We start from the raw sequence: 22,806 nt of genomic DNA on the forward strand, positions 1-22,806 counted from the left end.
GTGTGTGCAAGATGGAAGTCATATATGACCTGCCTTTAGTTGCATAGAGTCCATATTAATCTGTTCAACAGAGGGTAACAAAAGCATACTCTTTGACGCGATTGAACAAAATCACCAATAAGTGATGTTCTTGTATTAGAAAAAAAAACTGATGCTCATGCAACTCCATATACAAGATTAAATCATCCAGCAACCATTTGACAAACTATCTAAACCCAGAAACAAACTCAGTATGCTTTAATATCCAAAAAGATTACTTAAACAGTAAGTGTATGGACAGCAAAAGGTGATACCTTTTCTTATGGAATATTTATTATGAATTTGATTATTTACTGCCAAAGTAAACTCATATCTACTCCATCCATAGGGTAAACTTTCTGAGTCAGTATCATCCAAAACCAAGAGTATGAATACTCAACTACTATCGACAAAAAAAAAAATCAAATTAGTACAAAAAATGGAAATCAATTGAAAAGAAAAGAGAAAGAAAGAAAGAGAGTAACATCGATGGGTATTGAGAAGCTATGGAATTGAGAGGTAATGAGGGAAGATATAAAAATAAGAGGAAAGATTTATTCTTCTTGTTTTGGAGGGATTCTAATTGTATGGGGGTGATTTTATACTACTCTGAGAAGCTATCAAAGAGAGATCAGCTTTTGATTCTTTTTTCTTTCTTCAATTCTTCTTTCTTTCTTTGCGAGTATAATTTTGTACACTTGCAATGTGAAAATATAAAATTAATTCTTTGCGAGTATAATCTATATTTATGTTCGAGGCCTTGAACTATACAGAGAATGAAGTTTATAGCGTTGAGCACATTGAGCTTGAGAATGCAAGCAATCACTATATTCTCCTAGATAGATCATTTCCTTGACAAGTCTTTTATGTTTTTCTTTTACAAGTTGAATGATGATAAAATCTCACTAAGGATTTCAATATTGAGATCAATCATAGATTTTGATATATTGTCATTTCTCTTAATTTTTTTTTAGATTCTTGATCTTTATTTTCTTAATGTTTAATTATATTAGTGAAATAATGTGAGACGATGAGAATAATGGCATTCGAATTGATTCATTTTATTTTTCCCTGACACATCTTTAATCATTCGATGACTCTTTCCTTATACAAAAATAATAAACTCAGCACATAATCCTAACAGAAATCCCCACTCGACAAACAATGATGGTTGGCTCCGCGGCTTTGTTGTTGTTGATCGAGTTTCGTTTCCGTAAGGTCCAACACAACTATATAGTGGTAACATTATTCGATGTATTTTTTAAATGATTAATATGTTCCCATGCATAGGAAAATTAATGAAGAATTGAACCCATAATCATGGATTAGAATCTCATTCTTTACCCAACAAAAGTAAAGTGAAAATAAAGAATAAATTTTGACATTGAGTGACACATCTTTATTGTTTGAATTTATAATATTTTTTTAATATTCTATATGATTATAGTAAATATAGTATATAATCAATATTTTCTTAATCTATTAGCAACACATACACGTCCTACATATATAATTGCTCAAATCCAAAATCTTTAAAAAGAATAATCTTTTCTTTATCATTAATATCACATGATAGGTTCAATTAATAATATATTTTTATCAAACCAAAAAAAGAAAAAGTATGAGATAAACAAGGACGGAGCTATAATTAAATATTGGCAGGAGTTGAAATATTAGACTATTTCAAAAAAAATATAAAGACTTATTAGGTATTTAAACTCGAAATTCAGCATGAACCAAACGACTTTAGTGATTAAGAGATTGTTGTTATCCTTGAGGTCCTGAGTTCAAGCATGTATGTAGGGCGTTCATTGTCAAATAGTTGAAAGTCTTTGTACAGATATTACCTTGTATTCACCCTAAATTAAAAAAAAAAACTCAAAATAAAAATTCTAATCTTACGTAGGATCCAGTGACATTATCTTCTGGGATAACTTATGATCGAGAAAGCATTCACAAATGGCTCGAGGAAGGGAATTTCGATTTAAACAAATCTTTTTAACCATATATGATATACATATTTCATATTTTGTGTGAGATAATTTTATAATATTATTTAACTAATCAAATATTATTTCAAATTTATATAATATATTTATAATGTTATTTTTTTAAAAATAAGAAATTTTGAGGATAAATTATTGATGAGATTATAAAAGAGTCGGAGAATTTATGTGAAGAAAGAATTCGATAAGAGTTGCAATCAAAAGACCAAATTGAATAAAATATAAAGTTGAGAGATTAAATTACAAAAAAAACTTGTTATAGAACAAAATAATTGAAGCTACATAAGTATTCCGTAATGGTGGATGACAGGATGAGTATCTAATTCAAATTTAATAAAAATTAACTTAAAATAAATGAAAAGACGAATAAATAAGAAAATCATGTAAACTGAATTGAAGCTAACTAGGGTGGATCAAATGGTTCAAATTTAATAAACATAGATTTAAAACGAATGAAATATTAAAGAAATTAAGAACTAAATCAAAATAAAATCAAATTAATACTATTGTGACTTCAAATTAATTTGATGTCTGATTCTCCGCTCCCCCAACCAACCCGCTCGACAACTTGCATATGTGCTTATCTCCACATGGAGCTCTCGTCCTAATGACAAAAATGATGTGATGTAATGTTCAATAATACTATTATGACTTAATATAAAAATATCTTAAATTATGTTTTTTCTCATTTATAATACTATTACAAATATTATTATTTTAAAAACTTCAATCGTAACGTTAGTTTAAAAAGTTTGATAAGTGAAAAGTGTCACATTTATATCTTTTAAAATATTTTTTTTATTTTTAAAAATAAAAAATATTATTTAGAAATTCATTTAAAAATAAAAACTTTTCCCCTACTACACGTCCTCCGGACCCCCACGTCTCCCTTGCTCTGCATAATATTTTCTACTGCTCATTGCGTCAAACGACCGGTTAAAGGAATTTAAGGAACTTTTAGGGATTTAAATATGTGATTTTAGGATTTAGAAATTTAAGTTTAGAAACTTAAGTAATTGGAGCGACGGCTAGTCAATAGTAGGCGACGATGGTTGGGGTGGTTATTTGTCGATGACGGCGACCAAGGCAATGAAGACGGCGACGATTGTGATGACCGGTGTTTGAGGTTTTTTCTTTAGATTTAAGAAAAATTTAGGATTTTTAATGTAATTTTATTTTTTATTTTAAATAAAATTTTTAAATTCTATAAATGCAACACGTGTCAATTAATAAAAAAATTTAACGAACGTTACGGTCGAGAGACTTAAAATGATAACGTTTCTAACGTTAGACGCCTGGATTGACCAAAAAATAGTTTAGACACATAAGTATGAAAAATATAGTTTAGGAAAAAAATTATATTAAGCCTTATATTACATATATTAATAAAATATATTATAATTAATTAATTAAATTTATCTAATTATCACAAATTAGTTATAATATTAATATAAATATAAAAATTTAATAGATTTAATAAATATTTAGAATCAGGGTTCTTATTTTTTTTAACTCTAAACGTTGATATTTCTTATTTATTTATTTCCATCTTTAGTTGATAGACAAATTTTGAGTTGGTTACCACCATCGAAATTTCTTATTTGTTTATTTTTTTTGGATAAATATTGTTTATTTCTTTTTTTTCTTTACTTTATTACATCACATTTTTACTTTTATATTTTTTTATTTATTTATAATAATTTTGTCATTATAGTACTTTTTCTTTATCTTCTAATATGTTTTTGGTCGTTTCACCGTTGTTTTTATATATTTTTTTCTCATAGTTGTTTTTGACATCATCACGACTGATCAATATGATGCATATTTGTGATAGTTGGTATTCCCTGCTTTAAACCTTCGAATTGAATTTGGATACGTGATTTGCGCTAGTGGGTTGTTTTTTCACGTCGTTTAACTCTGATTTACGGTTTGTATGTGGTCTTTCAGTAGCTTGATCTTTTTTTTTATTTGTATACTGACGAGGTTAGATCTGTTCGTATCTATCTTTCATTCGAGTCTTTTTTGTAAGTTTTTTTTTTACTTTTTCCTTATACGATCCTTGTGTAATCTTAGATAACTATTTTCTGGCTATAAAAAATGTCATTATGTGTTTAGTTTACGATTATGATTAAAAATATTCGTTATAATTCTGAATATTTTTAATGTTAATAAAATTAATAGTTTTAATTGAAATATTTTATAATAATTTAATAAAATTTCATAATAATTTTAAAAAATATTGATTATTTTATAACTTTTAAATTTGTATGAACCAAATTACAATTATTTTGTGATACTCATAAGTCCATGATATACTTTTCACATTGTTTCACTCTATAACTAAAAATTGATGATAGTCGTATATCGTTCGTCGACGTTGGACGCCATCGTTGATCGATGTAGATGGTGGTCGTTTCGGTCCCAAATTTCATAGGTCGCTTCATCTCGATTCAGTGAGTCCGAATCTTACATCTGTTTTGTTAGAATATGCTCCGAAGTCCACGAGTTATAGATCAAAAGTGAGGAAACCAAAATGTTTCCATCGAGATTCATGGGTTTTGGGATATTTTTCAGTGAAACAACCACCAGATTCGGACTCAGGGGCTGAGTTGAAGCGACCCATGAAATCTGAGACCGAACAACCACCATCTACGACGGCCAACGATGGCATCCAATGTTGGCGAACAGTGGACAGACACTGTTTGTTTTTATTTTATATTAAATTATTTTTATATTTTAATAATAATAATAAATGTCACAACATACGAAAATAATAATAAAATAGTTAAGAGTGAGCAAAACAGAAATAATTCAAAAGATCAGTAAAGAAATTATAAATATTGAGAGTATGGTGAGTGAAATAGGAGTGAGGTAAACTTCGGTGAGAAATAGTGTAATTTACCCTAATTTTATAAGGAAAAAAATGAAACTTACGAAGTAACGTCACGTATCGTATAACTTAAAATCCTTATTTATAAAAATTGAAAATATTAATCGGCACGTGTTTTTTGACATTTCTTCCTGATATTTTGGATTCATCGAATTACATTGGGTTTTTCGATTCGTGAAGCAACTTAGCAGCAACCTAATTATATGAAGAGTTTTTTTTTAAAAAAAATTCTATATTTTATTTTAAAATTTTAACTACGTAATAGGATATCAATTTAAAATTATGAAATGACTGAAATATCATTATTTTAAAAGATAATACATACAACCATACATGTGATATTTTTATTGTTATATTTTTATATAGTATTTAAACATATTTAATATTTTAAAATAAAACATAAATCTAGTATATATATTTTACTACATTATATTTTCCATTTATTGGATTTTCTCAAATTTTTTAAACTCGATTAAAATCATTCATTTTATTAAAATAGCATATATTTTTTATAAATTTTTTATGATTTTAATAAAAATTAAATATACTGATCTTACACATAAACTTGATCGACCCATTAATATGAAAATATTGGAAAATTAGAGCGAGGGAATCAAGAGGGATTTCGGTTGGGGCAATGACATTTGCATGTCCCCACTTGTCTACCACACTATAAATAAATAGGGATGTGTATGAAATTCGAACTCGATAGGTTTTGATTTGATTCGATGTAATCGGATTAAGTTTATTTAAAAAAATTAGGTTCGAATCAAGTAGAGTCGGGTATGGATTTAGGGTACAAATATTTTCAATCCGAAAATTAATATAAATACCTTACATATTTAGGGTATTATTCTTTATATTATTTTCTTCAATTAAATATCTATTTTATCGAATAAAATTAATATTTTTTATCATTTTAGATTGAATAAAGTCAGAATTGAATTTTATCTCAAAAATCGGATTGAATAAAATTACTCTAAACTCGGGTTGAATCGAATTTCAAGTGCAGAGTATAAAATTTTCGGTTTGATCGAGTTGACCCGAAACCCGACTCAATGTCCATCCCTAACTATAAATAATATGTAAAATTATAGATTAAGTGTCTCGATACGTAGATTTGTATATTTTTAATATAAAAAATACTTTCAAACAGTGTAGATTCTTGTAATCACTTTCGTCAAGAAAATCCTAAAGAAATAAAAAGGCATGCGATGCAGTTTTCAAGGTAGAAATAGCAGCCATTTTGTCTTATAATGGTTAATTTGGACTAGCATAGTAAAATGTAGCCATAACCATTTTCTTTAATGGATAGGATATGTTATTGAATTGAATTATGTTCAAATTTGTAAAATTTTTTAAGTTATATAATAATGATTAAATTTATTAAACTGTTATAAAATTATCATTTTGATATCATAATGTTTTTATATAAATTAATGATTATTTTATAATATTCTAATAAAATTTAATAATTATTTGATAAATTTAAATAATTATTTTATATTTTTTAAAAAATTATTGAGCAAAAGAATCATTTGAGTATAGTTTTGCTGACCATTGATGTACTTTACCCTTCTTTGATTTTATGGAAACATGAATACCAAATGGTTTAGAATAGGATAAAGTGCATGGTATGTTACTAGATTCCGTTCAAATGATTGTTTTGTTCAATAAACTTTAAAAGAATATAAAATGATCATTAAATTTTATCAAAATATTACAAAATAATCATTAAATTTATCATTTAATGATTATTTTGTAACTTTTTTATAATTTAGTGAGTAAAGTAATCATTTAAATATGGTTCAATGAACTTTATTGTATTTTTCCCTTTAGAATACACCTTTGGTATTCTTAAATGAATCCCCGAAGGATCTTCCCTGTTGTGCACTTTAATTAGATTATTAATTTAAAAACTAATGCAAACCTATGGCCTGTATCCCACTATATTCCTACTAGCTTAGTATTATCTATAAAATTTGATTTTTTTTATCATTATATACATTGTTATTCTCATATCCGTCAATGGCACACAACTATGGAAAATAAAGTATATTTTATATAAATTTGTTATCATTCTACACTTGTAAGTATATGGAGTATAATATATAAATAAATAAATTGTTCTGGCACTGGTACGATCTTATTAATTTATTAGTAATCATTAATAATTTTGAGTTAGAGAGTAATTTTCATGATTTATATTATTTATAAATGATGTATTAATATAAAGCATTGACGTATTCTCGTGCACCCCGTGTTTTTATTATTATTTTAAGTTTAGTTTGATAGATAACTTTGTTTATTACTATTTTCCTCCAACATATATTTAATTTTTAAAAGAAAATACACTTATCATACAAAGCTTGATTTTAGTTTCACCGATTTTGATTTTAAGAGAAAAATACTCCTTTCCGAAATTAAATTTTATTAAAAAAAATCTCACATTCCATCATTTTTTATGAGAAAAAAGGGTTAACTTCTGTGTTTAAATTTACCGTAGTTTGAATTTTGTACGAAAAATAAAAAATTAGTTTAATTAAATAACATTTGTCAGCATCAAGTTTATTGGGATCCATTTTTATGACTAAAATCCTAACACAATAATTATAAACACTAAAATTGTTATATTAAAACTTAAATAAATCCTAATCCATAAAAAAAATTAATAGAAATCCTTTCCAATAAAAATTCAAGTAAAATGCTGACTCTATTATGGGTGTCTTAAGTGTTCTTGACTTTTTTTATGAAATCTCTGGGCTCCACCTTAATTCCTCCAAATGTGAAATATTTTCTGTTGGCTGTTCTCCTAGATCAGTGGACCTATTTCAACTTATTTCTGGGTTCAAAAAAGGTTGCTTACCTGTGAGATACTTAGGTATTCCCCTTGTTACTCGTAAACTTACTGAGAAGGATTGTGTCGTGCTTATCGAAAAAATTAAACAGAGGCTTCACCATTGGTCTGCTAGAAATCTGAGCTACGCTGTCAGACTTGAACTTATCCGCTCTGTCCTTTTCAGCGTCTCGAATTACTGGTGCATACAGCTTATCCTTCCTCATTATATTCTTGCCAAAGTGGACCAACTTTGCTCCAAATTTTTCTGGAAAGGTGACGACAAGCCTACCAAAGGTGCTCGAGTAAGCTGGGATTTTATCTGCTTTTCTAAAGCGGAAGGTGGACTTGGCCTAAAGAACACTAAAATCTGGAACAAAGCGTGTTCTATTGATCTTATTAGGAAAATCTTAGCGGGTCATGGCTTGCTTTGGGTGGCTTGGTTAAAAACTTATGTTTTCAAAGATCAGGATTTTTGGAATTTTATTGCAGGTTCTAATGTGAGCTGGAGTATTAATAGACTTCTTAAATTGCGTCTTACTGACCTCAGCATCTTCTCCTCTTCAAGTTCTCTTGGACTAAGAGATATTTGGGATGCTATCCGTATCAAAAGGGAGAAAGTTTCTTGGCATAATCTTATTTGGTTTCCCATGCACATTCCTAAATTCAGTTTGATTGCTTGGATGTCTTTGTTAAACATATTACCAACTAGAGATCGGCTGCTCAAAATAGGAATTTCAACAGACGGGACCTGTGTTAACTGCAGAGACGAACAAGAATCAAGAAACCATATTTTCTGCCAATGCACTCTTGCTGTTCGACTTTGGAGTTCTGTCCTATCGCTTAATGGTATGAAGAATGCTTCCTCAATTTGGGAAGAAATGGTAAATCGGGCTTCTTCAACTTGGAAAGGGAAATCCTTACTCACCACAATTCTAAAGCTTTCTTGGACAACCTATATTTACACATTGTGGGAGGAAAGGAATCAAAGAATCTTCAAAGACCGTCACAGATCTACAAATGAATTGCTCAACGTTATTATTGAAGCTGTGCGAATCCAACTTAAGGGTAAAAATATTAATAGAGCTGATAGAATTAATTCTAACCTTTGTAATGCATGGGATATTACTTAATCAATCTTTGCTTTTGTAACAGTTGTGTATAATTCTTTTGTTTTGTTTGATTGATTGTTTTGTAGCAGAACAATGTTCTTTGGATAATAAAATTTGATTTATCAAAAAAAAAAAATTCAAGTAAACAATTTTGATATTTGATTTTACTTGACAAAGATTTTTCAATAGATAATTAACTCACATGTTGATATTTCTAGGAAATAATTTAAATTATTATAATTACTTTTAGATACACTTATCGATATTTAGTTTATTAGTAGATTAGTTTAAATGTTATAATATAAAGATTTATTATGAAATCAATATTTTAATTTTAATTTATTCTTTTTATAATATCAAAATTTAAACTATAAATTTTATTTAATTAAATTAAATAACTCTTTTCCTTAAAAAATAAATAAATTATATTTTTAGAATTATTTTAATCATTCAGACCACATGTCAATATTAAAAAATTAACTACTTCTGTCCCACGAATATATTAAATATATATTATCAAATAAGTTATATAATCGCCAACCAATCCATAAAATTTAAAATATTGGAGCCCACCTCACCTCTCTATCCTCTCACCTTCCTCTGTAAGCCGACTCTTTCACTTTACTTTCTTACTTATATATATCTAAAGCTTCCTTTTCCTTCAAAATCATTTATTTTTCTCCTTCACATGGCAGTAGTTCGTGAGCGACGCCAGATTAACCTACGCCTCCCGCTGCCTGACGTTTCCGATCGCCGCCCCCGCTTCCCTCTCCCTCTCCCTCCATCTGCCGCCTCGAACGTCGTAACAGCTTCTTCGGTTTCTATCCCTGCAGCGGAGCTCGAGAGACTCGGAGTACTTGGCCACGGAAACGGCGGCACCGTATATAAAGTCCAACACAAACGGACTTCCCAAATTTATGCACTGAAAGTTGTTTACGGCGGCGGCGACCTGACGGCACGTCGACAGCTTTTCAGAGAGAGGGATATTTTACGGAAAACTGATTCGCCTCACATCGTTCGTTGCTACGAGACGTACGAGAAACCTTCCGGAGATGTTGCGATTTTGATGGAGTATATGGACACGGGAACTTTAGATACTCTTCTTCGTAACGAGGGTACTTTTTCGGAACCTCAACTTGCTCATATAACAAGGCAGATTCTAAAAGGATTGAGTTATTTACATAGCCATAAGATAATTCACCGAGATCTCAAGCCATCAAATCTGTTGGTGAACAAGAATATGGAAGTCAAGATCGCCGATTTCGGAGTCAGCAAGATCATGTCCCGAACTTTGGAATCTTGCAATTCCTACGTTGGAACTTGCGCTTACATGAGTCCGGAGCGGTTCGACCCGGACGCTAACGGGGGTAACTACGATGGGTTCCTCGGCGATATCTGGAGTTTGGGGCTTACTTTGATGGAACTTTACTTGGGTCACTTCCCGTTCCTGCCGGAGGGTCAAAGACCCGACTGGGCTACGTTGATGTGCGCGATATGCTTCGGCGAACCACCTACTTTGCCATCGGGTGCTTCCGATGCGTTCCGGAACTTCATAGAGTGTTGCTTGCAGAAGGAGTCTAGTAAGAGGTGGACAGCTTCCCAGCTCTTGGAGCATCCGTTCTTAATCAAGTATCCGACCGCCGACAGTTGAACGGACCCGACGGCAAACGGATCATGAATCCTAATACCCGGTTAAACTTTTAATGGGATATGGGATTCGGTGGTTGAGCTTTTTTGTATAGAAAAAACCAAATCTGGAATCGGATTTTTCTTTATCCTTCTTTTGTATATTCTTTTCTTTTAGATTCATTACATTGAAAATTATCAATAATCAAAGGTAGATAATTTCCCAAACTTATTTTTTTCATGTTCTTTTTTTATTAAATTTTTCAGTATATTGCAATATTAGAAAGTGTCACACTAAGAACCATTAAAAAATACTTTTTTTTTATAAAATATTGTATTATTTTACAAAAAAAATGATTTTTAATAACTTTTAGGTTTTTTTTATTTAGAAGTAAAAATCCAAACAAAATGAAAATTTTAAAAATTTACAATCTTTTTATAAAATTTATCTTATTTTTAAAATACTTATAAACATTTTATATTGTTAGATTTTACCACATAATACTTAATTTAGGAGGTGAAGGTTAACAAAAAAAAATCAGGATAATATAACCCACTAGCTTGTAGTGTATCTTTCTCTCCCTGTTTCTCTTCCACTTGCACGTACTTTTATTTGTCACCCACGAGATAACACTTGTAGGGTTTTGATGGTTTCTTTTTCTGTTTAAAAAATCCACATTAACTAACCGATCAAATATGAATATTAGAGGGACTAAAACAATAATTTAACCTGTTTTGCCTGTATAAGAAAATTGTCACGATCACCATTTTTAATTATTGTTACACATTTTTAAAATATGTTTTGAAATTCCATGAGTTTAATGTGACTTTATTCCTCAGTTTCTTTTTATTTGGTCAATATAGAAGAGTTTGGGCAAATTTTATAGTAAAAACTTGAAACACTTGCATATGATCTCTTTCTTATGAATTTTATTGCCATATAAAATTAAAGTAAATTACATAAAATGTCACTTTTATTTTATTTTTCTTTTATTTAAATTTTAGAAATTATATTAGGGTTACTTATACTATCAATTACTCATAAAACTGTCACTCGAACATGAATTCTTATTACATTGATGACGTGTCAAGTTAATTAATTTCTAATTTTATATTCTGACTTACATATAGAAACTTATGTTCGTTTGAAGCATTTATAAGAGTTTTACTCTTACTTAAGAATTCGATTCGACCCAACTTCAAATAGGTCAACACTCATGTGATAATTGAATATTAAAGAGTCTTAGAAAATAATCATTGTTAAATAAATTAGTTTATATTTCATCAAACACTTTACCCTTCCCTTTTTAACTTGGTTAACTACAATGTTGAGGTGGGTCAAATAGCCAATAAGTACCCAAGTGTGGATGCAATATTGTCAACTCATATACCAAATAAGTATTGTTATCGACTAATTAAATCAAAACATATTAGGTTAACAAAAGCTAAGGACGTGAAATAAAATAATTGTTAATTACAAGTTATCTTTAAAGTGGCAAGATCACATTGATCAGAAATCCTTTGACAGTATTATCAATTGCACTTCAATTATTAAATCAAAAGAATAGGACCTAAATTTGAAATGTGCAAATGGTACAAGGACTAAGAGCTAAAAATATTTCCAACGTGAAGTTATTATGGTGGAGGCATTGAGTTGAGCTGAGTAGAGCGCCCGTCATAATGCATGACCCGTTGGCTGCTGAAAAATAAAGAAAAACAAAAGGATGGTGGGAGGGAGATTCCTTTTCCAAGTCGCGATAAATAGAAATATCATATAATGATAGTGAAACGGCAAAGGAGACCAACTCAATTTGAATTATAATCTAAATAAATAATCGACCATGAAAATTATAATCATCGGTTCTTGGGAGTTTCCATATTCAAGAAGGGACCAGGGCAAGGATCACGTATATATATTTTAGTATAATTAACTGTATTTGATTTATAGATCAATTAATTTGAAAAAGAATATATATTTCATTTATAATTTTTTAACTTTATTCAAAATATATAACATCTCATCTTACTAAATCATCTGGTAGTTGATAGTCATGATACATATACTTTTGATAATAAATAATACATAGATTATAAATAAAAAATTTAATAGAGTAAAAAAAATGACGTTAGAGTTAAGATTAAAATTTTAAAAGTTGTAAAATAAAACATAATTAAATTATAAAATTCATGTCCACAGCTTAGACATGATGAAGGGACCAATAGGATGTAAGCTTTGAGAAGAAGTTAAATTATAGGGTTAAGAAAATCTAGAGAGAAAATTGGTCCAACTTAAGAATTTCATGTTTTTAACTGATAAAGAATTAACAACAGAATTGGAATTAAGATGAATTTTTTTAGAAATAGTAAAAATGATAAGAGATAAAATCTGTATGACGAATATAGGGCGTGAAATATGGATGGTTCTTGAAAGTTTCTGAAGGAGAAAGGGAAAGGATGAGTCATAGCACATATATTTTGATAATTAATAATAGTGAATGAAAAGGTTGAAGGATGCATGAACCAGAGCAAGCCAAGCCAAGCCAAGCCGTCCGTCTAGTAGTAGAGTACCAGCTGCATCATTCATTTGTTCATCAATGACGTCATTTCCTTTGTCACGTGTCATTTCCAGTATGTCGTGGGCGTTATAATAATTACTGTAGATTGATTTATTTTTAGAAATTACATTTAATATACAGATGTTTAGTCGGGAAAAAGACTTACAGATATGTTTATGGTATTATAATAATTTTAAATCATAACATTAGTTTATTATGTTATAATTATAATTTAATGACAAGGACATCAACCCAAGTATCAATCCGTATCAACCGACACATGTATATATTTATACGCTTAAGTATCTTCCGATGCAGCATAACATATGATGTTAGATAGATTTTGTAAGCGGGAAGGATTGATTGGTAATGTCAATCAACCAGGTTTTTCTGCATCTGATGATCCACAGCATTCGACGACTCTCGTTTCTGTTGATCCCTCATTTGAATTATTCGTTTCAGCTTCCTGTTGCACAAGTTCGGAATGAATATGGATTAAACCCTCACACGATGAGATTTGAAGCCAAAACCTTACAAAATCTATTCGCCTGGCATATGCTTATTATTAGTGCATTTTCAGTCTTGATTGCAAAAGCTACATCTTTACCAGAAAGACATCAGGTGAGAAGGGATTAGCTCCGGCGAGGTCCCTGAGTTGAGAATGCATAGCATTGATGAAAGCTATTGTTTCCAGCTGAGGTTCTTCCATGACTTCCTTTAGCTTGGTCAGTGCCGAGCAATATCCTTCCTGCATGTGTTTAAGAATATCCAAATTTATTGCTTCGTCTACCTTTGATTCCATAGCTTAACATTTATAGCAACCTCAGAAAAGAGAGAAAAAGAATCCAACTAAAAATCAACTTACGTATCATGGACACAGAATATATGATAAATGGATGAGTATATATGAGAGGAATTTTGAAATAAGAAAAAGGAATAAAAGAAACAAGGAAATGTACCATGAAGAGGTCTAACTCTGACTGGTTTAGCTGCATGCTGCTAGAACATGGATTCTTCTTGATATTATTGCTACTATTATAAACCTCAGCCTGACTTTGACTTCCCTTGCTACTTGTGCCACTGTTGCCAATGCCACCAACCTAATCAAAGTAAAAATTTATGTAAATAAATAAAAAGTTCTCAACTTGCTACTGCTACATAGGAAAAAGGAATCTTATGTTGGATCATAAACTTGATCCATTATGGGAGCCTAAACCCAAACCCAAACTAAATTGATGTCATTACTTACATCATTTAATTAAAGATATCATTGCTTACATCATTTTTTATGTCATTGCTTACATCAATTTAGTTAGGTGAGAGTTAGATATTTGTTGAATTTGTAATGGTTTAAATTAGTTTATTTGTGTGGTGTAGGATTGTTCTTGAGTAGTATAAATACCCCTTCCCATTTTAGTTTTAAGCATCAAGAAAAATTAAGAGCTTCTAAGTGAGTGAAGAAGCAAAGTCTTATAAGAGTGAGTTGTAGTTCTTGTTTTTGAGTGAGAGTACTCTTGTAATATTTGTTTGAGTTTCAATAAAAGTTGTTTGTGTGAGTGTTTTATTTCCAACAAAGTGGCATCAGAGAGAGTTGGAAAGATCGAAGGTCTCGACAAGAGGAATACGACGCCGCCAGAATTTTCTCAATCTGAGTTCTGACGCACCGCCACGCACCGCCGGAAGACTGCTGCCAGAAAATCGAGTTGACTCACCGAGTTGAGCCGATTCAGCCGAGTTGGAGCCCTTGACCGAGTTGTCCAAGTCCCTCCAAAGTTTTTTTTTTTTTCATCGTTCCGGATTCATCCGGGCAATCGGATTTTACAAAATCTCATTATATTGAGAGATATGGCAAATGGTATTGCACCATTCCAAGTTCCGACACTCAACAACAACAACTACGACAATTGGAGTATCAAAATGAAGGCACTTCTTGGATCACAAGATGTGTGGGATATCATAGAGAAAGGCTATAATGAGCCTGCGGATGATGATGTTTTTGCTACTCTTACACCAGATCAAAAGACAACTTTGAAGGATTCAAGAAAGAGAGACAAGAAGGCTCTCTACCTCATCTATCAAGCATTAGATGATGATGGTTTTGAAAAGATTTCAAGTGCAAGCTCTAGCAAGGAAGCGTGGGAGAAGCTGCAAACCTCTTACAAAGGATCCGAGCAAGTGAAGAAGGTTCGTCTCCAAACATTAAGAGGTGAATTCGAATCCTTAAACATGAAAGCATCTGAGTCTATTTCAGATTATTTCTCAAGAGTAGTAGCTGTTTCTAATCAATTAAAAAGAAATGGTGAAAAGTTAGACGATGTGAGGATAATAGAGAAGATACTCCGTTCGTTGGATCCCAAATTTGAGCACATCGTCGTGACGATTGAAGAAACTAAAGACTTGGAAGAAATGAAGATCGAACAGCTCCAAGGATCATTGCAAGCATACGAAGAGAAGCATAAAAGAAGCATGAGTTTACTGAGCAACTCCTCAAGCTGCAACTCAAGGATATGCATGAGAGCCAACGCAATGATAGAAACCAACGTGGCCAAGGCAGAGGTAGAGGCCATGGACGAGGTGGAAGTCGAGGTCGTGGACGAGGCTGGAATTACAACAATAACAATTCCAACAACAACTATGAGAAAGGAGAAAGCTCAACACGAGGCCGTGGAAGAATTAATCCAAACTCAAAGTATGACAAATCTCAAATTCGATGTTATAATTGTCAAAATTTGGGCATTATGCTTCAGAATGTAGAGCTCCCAACAACAAAATTGAGGAGAAGGCCAATTACGTGGAGGAAAAGACAGATGGCAAAGAAACTCTTCTTCTAGCACGAAAGGAAACTGATGGTGGCCAAGCAAATTCCTGGTATCTTGACAGTGGTGCAAGCAATCACATGTGTGGAAGGAAAGACATGTTTGTGGAGCTAGACGAGTCAGTAAGTGGAAATGTTTCGTTTGGAGATGATTCCACAATAGCAGTGAAAGGGAGAGGTAACATTCTTATCCGTTTGAAAGATGGGAGACATCAATTTATTTCAAATGTCTACTATGTGCCCAATATGAAAAATAACATTTTAAGTTTAGGGCAACTGGTAGAGAAAGGTTATGATATTCATATGAATAATTATAATCTTTCTATAAAAGATGATAAGAATAACTTCATTGCTAAAGTGCCGATGTCAAAGAATAGAATGTTCTTGATCAACATACAAAATGATGTTGCAAAGTGCCTGAAAGCTTCTACAAAGATGCATCATGGCTTTGGCATCTTCGATTTGGGCATCTCAATTTTGGAGGTCTAGAGCTATTATCTAAGAAGGAGATGGTGAAAGGACTACCTCACATCAACCATCCTGACCAACTCTGTGAAGGGTGTCTAGTCGGGAAACAATTCAGGAAAAGCTTTCCAAAGGAGTCAGAGACAAGAGCTAAGAAGCCACTTGAGCTCATCCATACCGATGTGTGTGGACCGATCAAGCCAAGTTCTCTCGGTAACAATAACTATTTTCTTCTCTTCATTGATGATTTTTCAAGAAAAACCTGGGTATATTTCTTGAAACAGAAGTCAGAAGTTTTTGAAGTATTCAAGAAGTTCAAAGCAGCAGTGGAGAGAGAAAGCGGTAGAAAGATCAAAGCCATGAGATCCGATCGAGGTGGAGAATTTACTTCCAGGGAGTTTCAAGAGTTCTGTGAAGCAAATGGAATTCGTCGACCAATGACAGTTCCTAGATCCCCCCAGCAAAATGGTGTGGCAGAAAGAAAGAATAGAACAATCCTCGACATGGCACGAAGCATGCTCAAAAGCAAGAAACTACCCAAAGAATTTTGGGCGGAAGCAGTATCGTGTGCAGTCTACTTGTCAAATCGATCTCCAACAAGAAGTGTATGGGGAAAGACACCGCAAGAGGCATGGAGTGGAAGAAAGCCTGGCATTTCCCACTTGAGAACCTTTGGAAGTATAGCCCATGTTCACGTACCAGACGAGAGAAGAACGAAGCTTGATGATAAAAGCGAGAGTTTTATCTTCATCGGCTATGATGCTAATTCGAAGGGCTACAAGTTGTACAATCCAGACAATAAGAAGTTTGTGATTAGTCGAGATGTGGTCTTCAACGAAGAAGGAGAATGGGATTTTAACTCCCATACAGATGACTTCAATTTCTTTCCTCAGTTTGAAGAAGATGAGCAGACAATGAGGGAGCAACTAGATGAATCTCAACAAGAGCTTGCAACTCCACCCACTTCACCAACATCAACCACTCAAGGAGACTCATCACCTTCATCATCGTCAAGTGGGAGTCAAAGTGAAAGAGTTGTGCAACGCACAAGAAGCCTTAGAGATCTCTATGAGGTAACTGAACGACAAGATAATCTTACATTATTTTTTCTGTTTGCCGATTGTGAACCAGTGAGCTTTCAAGAAGCGGTACAAGAAAAGAAATGGAGAGATGCGATGGATGAAGAAATCAAGGCCATCGAGAAGAATGACACATGGGAACTTACCTCACTTCCCAAGGGACATAAGGCGATAGGTGTCAAATGGGTGTACAAAACAAAGCAAAACGCCAAAGGAGATATTGAAAGGCACAAGGCGAGGCTAGTTGCTAAAGGCTATAGTCAAAAGGCTGGAATTGACTATGATGAGGTATTTGCTCCTGTTGCTCGATTGGAGACTATCAGACTAATCATTTCTTTGGCAGCTCAAAACAAGTGGAAGATACAACAGATGGATGTAAAGTCCGCCTTCCTAAATGGAGTTCTTGAAGAGGAACTTTACATTCAGCAACCATCAGGCTATGAAGTCAAAGGGCATGAAGACAAGGTGTTGAAGTTGAAGAAGGCTCTTTACGGGCTAAAACAAGCACCAAGGGCATGGAATAGCCGAATCGACAAGTACTTCCAAGAGAATGGCTTCAACAAATGTCCCTACGAGCATGCTCTATATATCAAGATCAAAGATGAAGATATTTTGATCGTGTGCCTCTACGTGGACGATTTGATCTTCACTGGAAGCAACCCAAGCATGTTTAATGAATTCAAGGATGTGATGATGAAAGAATTCGAGATGACAGACATGGGGCTCATGGCGTACTACCTTGGCATTGAAGTTAAGCAACAAAATGATGGAATTTTCATTTCACAGGAAAGCTATGCAAAGGAGATACTGAAGAAGTTCAAGATGGAGAACTGTAAGCCAATAAGCACACCGGCAGAATACAGGATCAAGATGACCAAACATGAAGAAGGCGAAAGTGTAGATCCAACATTCTTCAAAAGTTTGGTAGGAAGTCTACGCTATCTAACTTGCACGAGACCCGATATTCTTCACGCAGTTGGATTGGTTAGTCGCTACATGGAATCCCCAACAACCACCCATTTTAAAGCCGCAAAGAGAATTCTTCGCTATCTGAAAGGTACAATTGACTTTGGCTTGTTCTATTCAGTTTCTAATGATTACAAGCTTGTTGGATATAGCGACAGTGATTGGGGTGGAGACATAGATAATCGAAGGAGCACTACTGGATTCGTATTTTTCATGGGAGATATTGCATTCACATGGATGTCAAAGAAACAACCGATTGTCACATTATCCACTTGTGAAGCGGAATATGTTGCTGCTACCTCATGTGTTTGTCATGCAATTTGGCTTAGAAATCTATTGAAGGAGATTGGTTTGATACAAGAAGAGCCTACCAAGGTTTGTGTCGACAACAAGTCAGCCATTGCCTTAGCGAAGAATCCAGTATTCCATGATCGAAGCAAGCACATTGATATTCGCTACCACTATATAAGGGAGTGTGTTGCAAGAAAAGATGTGGAAGTTGAATATGTGAAGTCACAAGATCAAGTTGCTGATATTTTTACCAAGCCACTGACCAGCGAAGACTTCTTAAGATTAAGGAACCTACTAGGGGTCACGAGATCAAGTTTAAGGGAGGGTGTTGGATCATAAACTTGATCCATTATGGGAGCCTAAACCCAAACCCAAACTAAATTGATGTCATTACTTACATCATTTAATTAAAGATGTCATTGCTTACATCATTTTTTATGTCATTGCTTACATCAATTTAGTTAGGTGAGAGTTAGATATTTGTTGAATTTGTAATGGTTTAAATTAGTTTATTTGTGTGGTGTAGGATTGTTCTTGAGTAGTATAAATACCCCTTCCCATTTTAGTTTTAAGCATCAAGAAAAATTAAGAGCTTCTAAGTGAGTGAAGAAGCAAAGTCTTATAAGAGTGAGTTGTAGTTCTTGTTTTTGAGTGAGAGTACTCTTGTAATATTTGTTTGAGTTTCAATAAAAGTTGTTTGTGTGAGTGTTTTATTTCCAACATCTTAACGCATATGCCACTGCATATTAAAGCATAGCCTACGAGGATGATGGTTTACACGGCGCTTCAACGAGTACCGTGCGAAGAAGGTAATAAGGAGAAGTAATTCCCTATACAAGTAATTGGCTAAGAGTTTGAGACTCAATGTTATACTTTCTGGCAGATATAAAATGTTAAGCTGGTGAAATGGGTTGGTATACCACATATGAGTTTGGCTCTAATCTAACCAAAAATGACTAGCTAGCTAGGTTAATACAATAGAACATTAGTCCTAATCACATAAACTATCTAGCATGCTACAGTTACACTTAAGCATGTTGGAGAAAAGTTTGAAACCCCGAATCCCAATCTTATCATAAAGTTAACAATGAGTACTTTGAGAAGATCGTTATCATGGGGCGTGGTGAAAGTTCAGCTAATCATTGAAGCAATTCAGAAATGTTAGTAAACCCTAAACCCATTTAGAATCTTTTGAACACTGGATACTACTGAACACCATGAGTTTCCTACAGAAAAAATATACTTGAAGGTGGAGTGGGAGAGAAAGAACCTTTAAGCAGTTGAGGTGATTCTCAACGAGCCTCCCATACAAAGGATGACTAGAAATTATGGTCTTGAGAAGCTCAACGTCGTCCCTATCTCCAGCTTCTTCCTCCTGGTGATGATCTTCACTCTTGTTGGCCTCCATCTCCTGTTCCTACCTACATATAAGTAAACAACTCCTTAGTTTTGCCATATTTGTAAAGCAAATATGTTAAACTAAAAGCTAAAAGGGAGAACCCCCTCAGATAGGACTGTTGGTACTGTCTGCTAACAAAATTCATCACAAGGTAGTCCCATTTTTGGAATGACCCATGCATGCATATCCTGAAAGTGGTATCATCATCAGTCAGATAAACAGAAAACACACTCATTGAAAGTGCTTCTCTCTCTCTTTCTCTGCAATCTCTCGTTGTCTTTTTATAGCAACGAAAGGAACATCTCAAAGGTGGGTTTCTCGAGTAATGGGAAGCTTAGCTCGTACTACTTTTTTTTTCTTAGAGTTTTCCCGTCTTTATTTGACGTTTGCACTGCTCATTCTCCTCCCACTTTCTGTAGCAGAAAATTCAAAATTCGTACTGTTTATCACTGTACTCTTTCATCACCATGGCCTTGTTCCCACTCTCGGAAAAGACCTTGTTCCTTCACTGTTCATTGCATTCCCTCACTTTTTAACCTTGACAGTTCGATATCTATTTCAAATATATATGTGTATATAATCGGCAAAACTTTCAAGATAATGTTCTGAAAGAAATTAATTCACGAGTTAATGCACTCTCAAGATTAATTGCTCAAATAGGGTGAAATTGTCTTAGGTCGCCATGCACTCCGGGCGACTTTGTAGGTCGCCATGCCCTCCGGGCGACTTTGTAGGTCGCCATGCACTCCGGGCGACCTACCCTCGCTCGGCTTCCCTCGGATTCCCTCGCATATCTCGCTCAGTTACCCTCGCATAGCTCGTTCGGATGACCTCGGTCGGGTGGCCTCAGATGCTCTCGGATGACCTCGGTCGGATGACCTCGGTTGGATGGCCTCGGATGCCCAGCGTGTTGGAACGTGCATGGCACATGCAATCTATACTTATGTGGATTTCACCTTATTTGAGCAATTAATCTTGGGAGTGCTTTACCTCGTGAATTAATTTTTTCCAGAACATTATCTCGAAAGTTTTGCCGTATATAATTAATTAATTAATTATGTGGAATGTTTTTGATGGAGACAAGTAGAGAGGACGAGCAGTGTTTATGAGGTAGCTACAGCTCCTCTCTAATTATTTCAGGGTTTTGGCAGATTGCATAAATGAGCATCTTTACTACTTCAATCAGTGTGTCCCATATCTGGAAAACCATTTGAATCATTTTCACATGCCAACTAATATACATACATACATATTATGAACATTCAAATAATACTAGATATTATGAACATATTTTTTTTATTTAAATTGAATTTGTGTAAAGAGTTGTAAGAAAAATATGAGATGAGAAAATGTAGGAACGTAAAAATTAATCTCTTAATTGAATTTTTGTGATATAAATACAGGAATGAAATTGTAAAATAATTAAAAAAAATACCATCTACTAAACCTATTTACATCACCTTTCATGCTCAACCATAGAAATGATCTTTCACCATTTTTCCTTCAAAATTTTTACAAATTACTTTCCTCTTAAAAGAATGAAAGTTTTAGAAGTTTACTCTTTCATAGTGTAAACAACTTTTCCCATAGGGTATGTTTAAATACGTAACATCTTCCTTTGTTTATTTCTTCTTCTCTGTTTTCTTCCCATTCACAATTGGCATTCAATTTAGAAACATAACGGAGAAAGTTAAGAAATGAATGGTTACGTGCACAAACCAAAATGTATGTATCAACAAACCTAATGAAGTGGAAGAGCGTATCAAGAAATGAATAATTATTTGCATAAAATGGTAGAGTCCCACGTGGTATTGAGCGTCCCTCATGCAGCTCTGGTGGAGGTTGGTATGGTGTATACGATATGATTGTAAAGAATCGATTACGTATATGTATGTCCAATGTATTTGCATCATAGTCTGAATAAGATCCATAACGTTGAGATACCAGTCAGCTAGGTTTTAAAAAATTCTATGAAAATTCCATTATACTCGTATGTATATACAAAGATGTGCAAAGAGAGATGAATTAAAAAAAAGGCTATGAAAATCTTATGCGAAAACAGGAGATTAAGTCGGCATCCCCATATTGTTTGAATACAGTTTATTATTATAGCTTTTATTCAAGAACTGATCCCACAAGTAGCCTTCTAACGACCGACAGAGATCGGGCTGCCGCTTAACCCCAAAGGAGACCGACGAGAAATCTGTCGTCGGGAAATCTCTCTAAGAACAGGTCTCATCTCAGGCTGTCCAGGCGACCAGTCGATGATTTGCTCCGATTCCTGCTTTATTTTGCTAACTTGGCTGTGAATTGCAACACTGCTCATGTCTTCTTTTCCACTGAAATTACTGTCGTCGTCGTTGTTCAGCTCCATCTGTGCTGCTTCAGTTCTTAACAAAAAACCACACTCAAATCTCTACGTCTTGATGCCGAAAAATATATCAATCGTAAGAGATATATATACACACACAGGGAGAGGGAGAGATTGTGGAGGAAAAAGGATAGAGATGGAGCAGTAGGGCCTATGCAGACAGGGCAGGCAAAGACTGAAGAAACTTAGAGGAACAAATACCATTGACCATGTTCAAATGATTTTTTTATTATTTTCAATTAGAAAAAAAAAAGTTTGGTATAATTTCATATAAAAATTTCCACTATACTCCGCATTGCATTTTAATCCCTATTTGAAAAATAAGCAAATGAATCCCTATATGTTATAAAAAGGAATAGCTTTTAGTAAAACCTCTT

General features: G+C 33.2%; 3 protein-coding genes across 3 annotated transcripts; 2 read left to right on the top strand and 1 right to left on the bottom strand.

The window, feature by feature from the left end:
- The first annotated feature begins 7,632 nt into the window (after positions 1 to 7,632).
- LOC120143760 lies at positions 7,633 to 8,883 on the top strand. Its single transcript, XM_039157998.1, has one exon. It carries the CDS (start codon positions 7,633 to 7,635, stop codon positions 8,881 to 8,883), a length of 1,251 nt encoding a protein of 416 aa, XP_039013929.1.
- A 621-nt stretch (positions 8,884 to 9,504) lies between these two features.
- Positions 9,505 to 10,605, top strand: LOC120143848 (mitogen-activated protein kinase kinase 9-like). Its single transcript, XM_039158072.1, has one exon. It carries the CDS (start codon positions 9,551 to 9,553, stop codon positions 10,511 to 10,513), a length of 963 nt encoding a protein of 320 aa, XP_039014003.1. The 5' UTR covers positions 9,505 to 9,550; the 3' UTR covers positions 10,514 to 10,605.
- A 2,814-nt stretch (positions 10,606 to 13,419) lies between these two features.
- On the bottom strand, positions 13,420 to 20,067 carry LOC120143769 (homeobox protein knotted-1-like 2). The gene is made up of 4 exons (XM_039158007.1): positions 19,930 to 20,067; positions 14,003 to 14,143; positions 13,651 to 13,791; positions 13,420 to 13,509 (listed from the first exon to the last, which is right to left on the bottom strand). The coding sequence occupies exons 1-4, from the start codon at positions 20,065 to 20,067 to the stop codon at positions 13,420 to 13,422; spliced, it is 510 nt and encodes a 169-aa protein (XP_039013938.1).
- Positions 20,068 to 22,806: the final 2,739 nt, after the last annotated feature.

Source organism: Hibiscus syriacus, unplaced genomic scaffold (genome assembly GCF_006381635.1).
Source record: "Hibiscus syriacus cultivar Baekdansim isolate YM2019G1 unplaced genomic scaffold, ASM638163v2 tig00002239_pilon, whole genome shotgun sequence".
Classification (NCBI taxonomy): domain Eukaryota; kingdom Viridiplantae; phylum Streptophyta; class Magnoliopsida; order Malvales; family Malvaceae; genus Hibiscus; species Hibiscus syriacus.